This window comes from Pseudonaja textilis, chromosome 2, assembly GCF_049901715.1.
Source record: "Pseudonaja textilis isolate UNSWEBS1 chromosome 2, rPseTex1.2, whole genome shotgun sequence".
Lineage (NCBI taxonomy): Eukaryota > Metazoa > Chordata > Lepidosauria > Squamata > Elapidae > Pseudonaja > Pseudonaja textilis.
Genome location: NC_141991.1, coordinates 47,350,304 through 47,362,319, shown reverse-complemented (window position 1 = coordinate 47,362,319; position 12,016 = coordinate 47,350,304). Strand labels below are relative to the sequence as shown.

General features: G+C 39.1%; 1 protein-coding gene across 5 annotated transcripts in view; it reads left to right on the top strand.

Annotated features, from left to right (window-relative positions):
- Positions 1-12,016, top strand: part of MGLL (monoglyceride lipase) — a 164,551-nt gene that overhangs the window by 67,670 nt on the left and 84,865 nt on the right. For 3 of the 5 annotated variants that reach the window (XM_087923785.1, XM_026723323.2, XM_087923786.1), the window contains exon 2: positions 3,267-3,405. In XM_087923785.1, coding sequence (XP_087779911.1) covers positions 3,267-3,405 — 139 coding nt within the window. Of the gene's footprint in view, positions 1-1,735; positions 1,970-2,486; positions 2,659-3,266; positions 3,406-12,016 lie in introns of those variants that run through there. The other 2 variants (XM_026723318.2, XM_026723312.2) reach the window with 2 other exon arrangements.

Genomic DNA, 12,016 nt, shown 5'->3' with positions numbered 1-12,016 from the left:
ATGTTCTTCAAACCCATAGTGAGAGGCCTGCTGCCTCTGAGACTGAAGATCCAAGCATCTTACATGGCTGGCATCAATAGACTTATTCTCTTAAGAATTTGTTTAATCCTCCCAGAAGGCTAAACAGGTTCATTGCCATTATAATGTCATATACTGTCATAGAGAATTCACTTGAGTGAATTGCTTATAAGTGAACTGTTCCACCTCAGCTTAATAGCTGGGCCTGGTTACACAATTATGGGTGAAAGATTCCCTGTCTGCTTTTTTAAAGCTATGCATAATTTTATACCTTTTTATTATATTCCAATTTATTTGCCTTTTTTAAGAAGTGAAATATCCTCTGTCTGTGCTACCTTTCCTTAAAGGGATCTCAAGTTCTTTTACCATTTTGGTTGCCAAGTAATGTCCAGAACTTAATACACATTCTATGATAAAACTTCAATTGTGTCATCAATTGTACACATACGCTGCCTTTGTAAACACTCTTTTTCATGACATGAACATCTTCTCACAAAATGGGCACTGGGGCCTTTATCCCTATCTTTTTTGGGGAAAATATTTCCATAGGGATGAGGGCTGGGTCAGATATTCTATAAATTGCCAGCAAAATAATAGTTATTTTCTGCCCAACTCAACCTCGTAGGGTTGTAGGGAAAATAGGAGGAGGAAAGAGTACAGGTAGCCCTGGACTTAAAACCAACAATTAAGCCAAAAATTTCTGTTGCTAAGCAAGACAGACAGACAGGGAGTGTTGCCCCATTTTATGACCTTTCTTGGCACAGTTATTAAGTGAATCTGGCTTCCCCATTGATTTTGCCAGTCAGAAAGTCGCAAAAGGTGATCACGTGACCCTGGGACATCCCAATGATCAAAAATATAAATCAGTTGCCAAGCATCCAAATTTTGATCACTTGACCATGGGTCCCCTGCAACAGTTTTAAGTGTTTTCAGTGCTGTTGTAATTTCAGTCACTAAACGAATGGTTGTGAGTCAAGGACTAGTTGTATTGGCATGTTGACCAACTGTATATGAAAAAAGCAGGATAAAAATTTGAACAAAAATGTTTAGTAATCAACAAGTAAAGTCAGCCCTCCCTCCAGTGGTTCAGCACTGGTCTTCTCCTCCTGGCCAGAGAAGCTACAAGGCGTCTAGCTTTCAGTAGCTGGGATGGAGGGCAGCTGTTCGCTTCCCAGGATTCATTCCCAACTGGGAGCGAACGAATAACAGCAGCAGCAGCAGCAGCAGCAGAAGCGCGCACCGAGCTCCTTCAACTCCTCCAGAGGCAGAGGCGCGCGTAGACGCTGTTGCCCGAGCGCCCGTCCCGCTCAGCACCGGGGCCCTCGCTGCCAGGGCCAAAAAAAGACCCGCCCCAGCACCTAAGGAAACCATCTGGCCGCGAGTTTGGCGTGCAAGAAAGGTCAGCGCGGCCACAAGTGAGCGCTGCTGGGGAGCGCCTCCCGCTGCCGCTCCTCCTCCCTTTCGGCGCGTCTGCCCTCGCTGACAGGAAAACATGCATATATTTTTTTTAAATTATTTGCTTGCGCTTTAAAATAAAACGTCCAGGGCCTCAGCCGGTTTCATTCACAGGCGCGTGAACGAAGGAAGGACTGCTTCGGCGCCTAGCAGCACCAGCCCTAACAGAGGCGGCAAGCGCAACTCCTCCCAGCACCTGGTCACCAAGCCCTTCCCCTCCTCCCGGCTTGCCTCCATTGCCCCAGCCCAGAGCAGGGAGCGTGCGCTTCCATTGGGCGCTGCTGGCGTTTCCCTTTGATTGCGCGGATCGCGGGCGGCCAAGAGCTTTGGCTTGGCTGCTCCTTTTCAAAGCCCGCCGAGCACCGTTTTGTGCGCGGGGCGCGCAGACCTGAACCCCAAGCACAGCCTTGGTGTTTTGTTTGTTTGTTTTTTAAATAAAACCTCGGTTCTTCTTGGATTTCAACCCGAGATATTTTCGCGCAACCCCTTCTACAAGGTAGTGGAAGGATACTCAGATATTTCCCCAGGGGGAGGGGGGAAATCCCTCCTCTCGTCCCTTAACTGTTCGGCTCATCCCTCTGCTACTTGCATTTAGTTTGAGAGCAACCTGCAGCCAGCCTCGCCTGGGAAGTTTCCGTTCAGCTGCCTCTCCGCTTCGTGCGTTCAAGGTGCCTTTGATAAGTCTCTCTGGGTGTGTTTGCCTGTAAGCCGCTGCTAGGAATCGGACTGTTGCTTTCCCAGCTCTTCATCACAGGCAACCCCCCACTCCTCCTTCCTCTTCCAGCCCACATCCCCGATTTGCTGGAGATGAAGGGAAGGGAGTGATGAAATGAACAAGAAGCGGTTATACATTGATTAAGACTAGTTTCCTCTTCAAACGGCGGCTCGGGAGAGAAAGAAAACGCAGAGCGACAGGCGATCCGAGGCAGCAGCCCAAAGAGCTTGGGGAAGAAGGGGGTGGTGGTGGTGAAGATCAGAGCCTTGCTCTTGGCAGCGGCGAAGCTTTTGCTGCCTTTTTTTTTTTTTGCAACGCCGAAGGATTGCTTTCTTAGGCGCTAGGGGTGCTGGCTGTTAGGGCGCTTCTGCAGTTCGCCGTCAACATGCACGCGCGCTCTATCTGACTGCATTTGACTTATAATGCCGGCTTCTCTTTGGAATGCAAAACCGTGCACAGGATGAAATCAGGTTTGTTACGACTATTCTTTGTGTGTGCGTGTGGGCATATTTGGGAGAAAAAGGGGAAAAAAACCCAAAACATTTCCCGCGTTTCAAACACCCAACCTCCCCCCATGTCAAAAAGGATCATAGCAACAAGACAGTGGCAGTCACCTCATTACAGGGTGTCTCGTGCTCATCTTTTGATATGTTTTTTTTTTAAAGAGATGATGAATTTTTTATGCAGCTGGCTGCCTGGAACCGTCCAGGAGCATCCCAATTTACAGTGCATTGCTGCTTAGAAGAAATGCAGTTTTTTTTAAACTATAAACTCTCCTTTAAGATAGTAAATAAACATAGGTGGAAGGGAGAAAGGGGGGGTTAAACGCAGTATGGAACCTGTGTAGTAAGGTTTTTTTCCCCACCTCTTGAGAATCCCCCCCCACCCCTAGTTCTTTGCCTCACACAGTGAGTCTTCAGTCTGACAAGCAGCTGCCTGGGTTTCTTCATCTTTGAAAAGTAAAACAGGTTGAGTTATGGGTTAACTCCTCTCCTTCTACTAAGCAGATTCTTCCAATAGCAGTCCTTCCACCTGTTCTGCTCAAAAGCATGACTTGATTTCTTTCCATGTTTTGCAGGTCACTCTGCCAGAATGCCAGAAGAAAATTCCCCACGGTCTACTCCCCAGAAAATCCCATATCAGGAGCTTCCTCACTTGGTCAATGCTGATGGGCAGTATCTTTTCTGCAGGTACTGGAAGCCAGCTGCTGCTCCAAGGTGAGCACTGTTTAACGATGCATTTGTTGTCTATGATAAATACACTGTTCATTCAGTTCCACGGCTGTTTGTTCAACTGTCCATGGAATAATAGAAATGTCCTTGCCCCAAACAATCTCTTAGCAAAAGAAACCTTGATCCTTTAGCATTTGCAGTAAACTAAAACAGTAGGTTGAAATTTTGCTCTTGAGTAACAGTTCCTAAACCCACCCAAGTGCCTGTATATTTCAGCAATAAAGAAGAACTGGTTATTAATCATTCAGCCTCCTACTCATGAGAATAGGACTTGTTACTTGCATATGTAAAAGCAACTCAGATGAGTAAGGTTTGACAGTTCAGATAATTCTCTCTTACTATCTTTCTCTTAGTTCAGTGAAATAAAACACTGAACTAAATACAACATTGTGTTTGGCATTGAAATAAGTATTTTAATTGGGTGGTGTTGCATTCAAAAGATATGTGAAGCTTAGTCTAAGTTATTTACTTGTCAGTTACAACTTGTCATTTGCTGTGACATTCTTCTGTATTTTGGCTATAGTGTTATGAGGGCCTCTGGTACACAAAATAGACATATAGTAATTTAAGAAGTAAATTATTAGCCGTTAGATAATCCTATTTCCATAATCCCATATGAAATAATGTTGCTCTACTTGTAATTTATAATTCAGGAAGGCTGGGATATTCTGAATGAAGATACTGTTTGGATTTTCTCACCCTACCCCCACCCCTCTATTTGTGGAGTAGAGTAATGCACATAAAAAGGTGCTATTGATGGTGGGAATAATCTTTTTTACTTTTATATTGCAAACCAGTCCCCAATTTTAGAAAATAATTACTCCAAAGCAATTCTTCTATTTTAGTAGATATTAAAGTATTCTGGCTTGAGTTAATAAACTTAGTGTGATGCGCTAAATGATTAATCAGAGGATAAAGACAGAAACACAAGCCAAATCAGGGATCCTTTTAACTTATTTTTCTAAAAAGAAGAGTGACAATATGGCAAACATGGTGCAACATCTTCAGCGTGGTCATCTCCACATTTCATACGAGGTTTTTTGGAGAGGTGGGTCAGTTCATTCCTGTGAATGTACAGACAGGTTGCAAGACACAGTGAACTATTGACTTTAACCATGTGGATGTTTTATGGAAGCTTGTGGTATCAGTTACTTAACGGGTATATGACATTTTGTGAACCACGGAAATTAAAGGCCAATCAAAGTGCTCTTTTCAACAAAATATGTTCTTTCCCAATTATTTGAGTGTTGGTTTTTTTACCATAATGTACTGTTTTCCATATCATCCATGTATGATTCACTTAAAAATCCATTCATCTAATTCAGGACCCATCTTAAGCCTCTGACCTTTCACCTAGAAACCAAACCTGAAGAATCTTTGTGCTTTGTTCCCGTCAGCACCCAAAGTTATCCTCCAAAATAGAACTTCAGAGTCATTTCAAAAGCATTTGCTTCAGTAGCTCGTGCCCTTTTTCCCTGGCTTTGTGAGCTTTAGATGTATGCCGTTGAAGGACTTTTTTCTAAGTCCTGGTAAGGCCAGGGACAAAGATAACATAGTTTGGAATTGCCTTTGAAGCATCTCTTTGGGTCTGACTTTGACTACATGTTTCATACAATTGTTTAATCAATCCAATTGGAAAACTTTTGGGCAGTACAGCACTTGTAATGAGAGACCTGGTACCTTCCTAAAGATTTTAGCCATTGTACAAATACACACTTAACACAAGCTTCTTCGATGAAAATTATCCTGTTTCTCTTATAATGCTAATTACTCATTAACTGCCTACAATGTTCTTTGATGAATTGCTGAATTGCATTCCTCATTTTGTGTTTAATTTCTAAGCAAATTAGTGTAGTTCACATGAGGCTTTGATCAAGAAATGAAAGGGCGGTAAAGAAGTGAAAGTTAGAACTTGGCATTGGTAGCTTGTCTTGTTAGAGCTCTGCATACCCCAAGTGGTTAATTGATAGCAAGAGTGTCCTGGTTTTCTGACAACAAAGTAAACACGATCAGTTCTGTTCACTTACAACTGGCTCTTAACTGTGTGGAACCATTTATTTTTAGCCTCTATTGTATTGTGCTGGCAGAGTTTGAGAGCGAGATTATAGGTTGCTGGAGAATAATTTGTCAACTGCAGCCAACTTTCATGGGACAGTCATGAAATACGTGGTGAAAGAGATTCCTCATTGTCTTCTACTATGTGGTAGATGTTCATGACTCATCTGTGGAAGCACTGAAGATTTGCTAGGTTTTAAATGATGAATGGCATGAGTTGGGGGACAGCCTTGAATCACTTTTACAGTACTATTAATCTGACAGAATTTCAGATACAGAAGAAGAATCGGTTGTAGTTTTGTTAGCTATAACAGAGATTCACATTTATGTTTCTCCTCTTGAGTATAGGTTTTGACTCAATAGGCCACTGGAATTTGTAAGAAAAACACCAAAAGCTGCTACACTTCCTGTAGTATGAGAACTTTTGAACCTTCCCTATGCAAAAGTTGTTTCATTCAAATACCTCCTTGCATGAAGAGGAATCAAAAAAAGTCAGCACATGTAAGCTTTATCAGCATGCTTGTTCTCTCATTCACAAGCAGTTCTGGTTGTGCATGCATCTTGTCTCTGAATTTCATTTTTTTCTCTAAGGAGGAAAAACAATATATTTAAAATAACCACATAGAACATTTTTGAATAAATAGTTTAGAACTTTTTCTCTCTCTGGAACATTCAAGTTAGTATTAGACATTTGGTTTTTTTAAAGTACATGCATATATATCAGTGGTGGGATTCAAATTTTTTTACTACCTGTTCTGTGGGCGTGGCCTGGTGGGTGTGGCAAGGGAAGGATACTGTAAAATTTCCAGTCGGAGGTGGTATTTGCTGGTTCTCTGAACTACTCAAAATTTCCACTACGGGTTCTCCAGAACTGGTCAGAACCCGCTGAATACCACCTCTGGTATTCGCACACATACACACACTTACTTCCACAATATCCTCTAATGGGGATGCCAAATTATAGCATATTGTAGATGATTTTTTTTTATCTCAGTTCTCATAGAAAATTAGATGTTATCATCCAGTACAATTAATGTTAAAAGGTACTGAAAAGCAGGTGATATTAGAGTGAAATCAATTAGATGTACAGACAAGAATAGTGACTATTCCCTGAGTTCAATTTATATTTACATAAGCACCCCAACACTTCTATGTTTTCGGTTCTGGCACCTTTTGCACATGTTCACTTCTTTCCCACTAAGGCTACAGTGAGCGGAAAAAAAGATTCTGGTAACTGTCCCACAATCATTCTGAATATATAAAACTACATGGTGATTAATAAACTCATGTCTCTCTGTCAGATTTCCTTTGGCTGAGCAGATGGGATTAATTTAATAAAATTTATCCTGCATTTGGTAAGTAAGGGGTAGATAGGAGAAGCTGCAAAAGTATTTGGATTTCATGTTAAGGAAGGGGAATGGAGAAAGTCTGAAATTTTGAGAAGTGACAAATGTTGCTGAACCAGGACAAAAGTAAGCTAAGTTGGAGGAGTGAAAGAAAGGGAAGGGGGGAAGGTGGGTTTTTTTTTTTTAGGCAGAATTGTGTAGGGTCCCTTTTCTAAGGTCCTTTCCTATTTCCTAAGTATAGATAAGCAATCTGAGACCTCCAGGTTTTTGGAGCTCACTTCCCTATCAGGCACAGTCAACATGGCCACCTTAAAATAAGAGCTATAATCCAAAATTTCTGAAGTTGCTTATCATCCTATTAAGTGCAAACTAGAAATATGGAAGTCAGTGACACAGTGAGTAAACCAGTTGTGCTTTGGTTAAAGTGACAAGTAGATCATACACTACCTGTTATACTGTGGGGTAGACTAAAAAAATTTCATGATTTGCACATTTTATTCAGTACATGGCAGAATGTGAGGGATTTTTTTCCTTCTACAGTAATTGGATATTGAGGTAAAGCAGTGCAGCTGTGCCTCTCCACCTGCAGAAGCATTTCAACTTATTGAACTTGATTTGTGTGAACTGTGATTAAGTCCTTTTAAAATGCAAATCAATTTGATATGTAACATGGTTTGGGGTAACTGAGTCATTTCTCATAACAAGAAACAATGTTTGTTTGTTTTAAAGCTGTGATCAGATCTCTGGTACTAAACAAGATACCGGTAGTAATGTATAATTTAAGTTATATCTGCACCGTACAAGAATAAGTTCGGAACAGTTCAACATTGTTTGGAAAATTGGATAATCGTTAAACAGAAAACCTACTTTTAAATACAATCAGTATGCAGCTGTCTTCACCATAATTAAACCTAGTCTTTCCTATAAGATCTTTAAAACTGGAACTCTAGGCCCATTTACTTGGAAGTAAGTCTCACTGAACTCATTGAATCTACTTCTAAGTTCCTCTGGGTGAATATGGGAACACACATAAACAGACAAGACCCAATGTTTCAATAAATCTTTTCTCCATCTGTTTCAGTTTTGCTGACTACCCTTCCAGTGGCTGTCTTTTAAAGTACTAAGAGCTTCATAAATACATACATTTTTATTTTCCATGTATGGTTGCATGAAGCATCTGACTCTTGAGGTAAAAATATGCTTATTTCTTCTGTGTATCTGAGACAGAGTTTTGTTATGTTTAAAAAAACGAATAAATGGCCTTCCCTATGTTTGAATATAAAAAGCTCACACACACCATTTAAGGAAGATGCTTACTTTGAGTTCCATAGACAAAAGAGAATTACATCATCTGTTATTTGGAAGCTAGCACACTATTTTTCTGGAGGAAAAATGATGCTTGCTTATCTATACACTGTTTTCTGGAAGTCCATCTGTATGTGAGTATTACACACATACAGAACATTTCCCAAACTGTAGCCAAACAACTGAAATCTCTATTTCTCCCTCATTCCCCCCTCCTTCTAATTATTTCATCTAAAACTATTCAATTAACTAGCTGTTATATCTCCCAAAGTGTAATATTAAAATATATATTTTACATTCATGGAAGTTTATATCTGACCCTTGAAACACATATCGGATGATATAACAATAGTGACTATTCATGGGCCAGCCTGCTTGACCTCATACAACTCTCCTGCTGTAAAACCAAGATAAAAATGATCAGATTAATGAGTCCTGTGTTTCTAAAATGAGACAAGAAACAGAACCTCTACAGAGTCAATCTTCTTATTTAAAATTAGTTTATTATCCCTTGCTTTGCTGTTCTTTGAAGTGATAAAGAATCATAAAAGATGTGCTTTTAACATTTAATAAGAGGATCACTGTGTTTCAGCAGGATGCAGAAACACATGGTAAATGAATAGTCAGTGAAATAAAAACTTGAAACCTGTTTGCAAACAGTGAAACAGAATTATCCCAGACCCTTAGGTGCTATCTATGGTGATCTCCCAAAGTTATTACGAAATTATAATTTAGAAAATTAAAACAAGATGAATTTATTAAGTATCCCTGACTGTACTAAATATACATGAAATCCAGTTTAGCTTTTGTCTTGCCCCCGCCCATTACTGTTTGGAGTGCAGCCCCTGGAGACAGTGCAAAGGCCAAGGGGGTACCAATGGCACTGAAAAGGTTGTGTGTTCCTGGCACCAAAGTACCAAAGGATGGTTTTCTTAGCATAAGAGTTTTCTTTATCAGCATGGATGGCCTGTTCCCAGAACCTCCTGCTGTGTTTCAAGAAATAACCCAGTAGAGCAGAGAGTATGGTTTTCACTACCATATTCCTGTTAGAGTTAATAGTCCTTGCTAGTGATGAGCACCATTAATTCAGGTTCTACTAGTTAATTTATTACAGATGAATTTGACTCTCAGATTCCGTAGCAGGTATGTATGATGACATGCAGATCATAATCTTGGATTACAGATGTAGTGCCTAGAGAGAGCTTTTTAACCCTTTCAGTGTAAATTTGAATCTAATACATTTAGTTTAGACTGTAACAGTCAAAACTATTGAGTCAGCTCCATACTGCATAATAAATAGCATATAGAGGTATAGATAGATAGATGTAGATGTATAGATACACACACATACACACACACACAAACACACACATACAAACACTATATTGTGTTTTAATATGATTTAAAATCTTTTTCACTTAAAGGATCTTGATGTTATAAAAAATGCTTCTAACGAAGGTTACTTTGTGGCACAATATTAATAAGTTCTTAAAAATGAGGAATTACAGTATGCAATTATCAAATTTACAAACCTAGTTGGGAATCTAACAGGCACAGTATATCAGAGGTTTAACTATTCCAGGCAATAAAAAATAACCAACCAACCCCTCTAAATAGGTAATAGAAGTAAGCTACTTATAATAGATGCAGAATAATATCTCCAATGTATAAAAATACAACTTTAATTTTATAATTACTTGGATGATTATAAGTTTGTGTTCTGTGCCTGGTATGCGATTGTTTTTCCTTGGTTAAAAATTCAGCATTTGAAACAATTGCTGCTAGTTGTAAGCAAAGATGATCTTCTATATTTAGCTCATTTCTATACTTGTTTTTGTTGCTGCATATAAAGGGAAGATTGTCTCACAAAAGCACGTTGTTACAGTGACATAAGATATTTCAAACTCCACTGGCAATTAAAAGATATTCTTTTAAAAGCTCTATCCAGAATTGTGTAAGTTCTACACAAGGAAATGTTTGTAAAATGAAATCAGACAAATTTAATTTCTCAAAAACTATTCCATAAGTAGCAGCAGTAACAATAGCATTGCTTTGTCTTGCCTTTTTTGTTCTTATGGGTTTTTTTCCATTGTGAATGTCTGGCTGAGATCACTTAAGCACCCATCTTTCTCCTGCCCACTTGCCTTTGCAAACACAGTCTTTTTTTGATTACTCCAAAGAAAGTCTCACTCCAAAGGCATTTGAGGAACACATGCACTGCAGCCAAGCAGTGCTACCCCAAGTTTCTTTATTATTATTGCAAATAGATCAAAGGGGTTTAATTCAAAGAAGGTGTGCTCACGATGTCACCTTGATTATTAAGCAGAATTGGAGACATGCATGCACATATGCAAAAATATGCCTGCAATGTGGAAAGGGAAGAAGGAAGAAAGGGTCCACCCTGATTGCTCTTGCAACATTAAAAATGAGGTAGGCAGAGCATTGAGTTTTGTGAGGATGCATCTAGCAGGGGAAAGGCAGCCAGTTGCCTTGTTCACGGGACACATGCAAACATTGGTAATGTACAACCAGTGAGATGGGAAGAATACTGTAGAATCAAGGCAGCAGTGGGTGGCTGAGTGTGTTTGTAGTGGTTTTTTTGGACGCTTAGTCCTTTTTGGAAGACATTTTAGTCCCACACGGATCAAATGGAACTTGGTTTGAAAAACCCTTAGAACACAATATCAACATTTAAGAATCTCTGGAACAATGGACAGAAATCAGCAAGGGAAAATGTCAGTTTTCACATTTGGATTGGAAAAATTAAAAAGCAGGTTTAGGATGATGGGAAACATGGTGAAAGAAAAATAGATACCTTGATCATTGCAAAAATAGGTGCAATCTTAGGCTGCATAAACAAGTATAGCGTTAAAATGAAGGGAAATAATCATTTCTCTTTTCTGTGTTGGTCTCACCATACCATGGATAGTTCTGGGCCATGCATTCTAAAAAGGACATTAACAAACTGGAATATGTGTAGAGGAGAAAAACCAAGATGATAAGGGATAAGACCTGGGAGGGGAAATTTAAGAGGAACAAGTAGAGGCATAGAGCATGAAGAAAATTTTAAAAATGGGAAGACCAAGGACTGTCAAGTAAAAGATGGGCAGCATTGTTTATTGTTTTTCAAGAAGATGTAAGTGGTAGATCTAAATTAGGAAATAGATTTCAATTGGACAACATAAAAATACCTTAATGATAAGAGCTTTTCAGCAAAGGAACAACTACTTCAGGAGGTGGTAGGCTTTCCACTGGAGATTTTTACAAGTACAACAGATTTTTGTACAAGGCAAGGATTGGACTAGGTATCTCCAAAGTCCTTTCCAATCCTTGTATTACATGATAGAAGAAGTAGACATCTGTCCATGGAGAGATGCTAGATTTACAGAAAACAAATACTTATTAAAAGGAACTCAAATAAAAATCACTAAATTATACCAAATGTTCCTTTTATGCTTTAGCTAAAATAAATGCATAATAATGCTGTTCGTGCAATGGAATAAAATGTGCAACATTTTAAAAGCAGACTGCTTAAGAATTGAATGTTATTTTGAACTTCTAATGTTGGTAACAAATCCATTTTTATGAAAATACAATCCTGTCTTTAAATAGCGATGCCCAGATAAGGTGAAAGCAAATCACATTATTTAAGGATGAGGATAAGTAATAATTCCTTTAAGTGGAAAACTCAGATCTAGCAAACAATGACTATTGTTCATTTTTCCATAGTTTTCAAGCACACAGAAAACTAAATGCAATCCTATCTAAATATGGAAAGCAAAGATGATTTATTTCTCAATACATTTAGTCAATTCTAGAACTGTATTACAAGATGTTAATTATGCATCCCCTGTCACTTCAGTAGCATTTTAGATTGTAAACTGTACAGA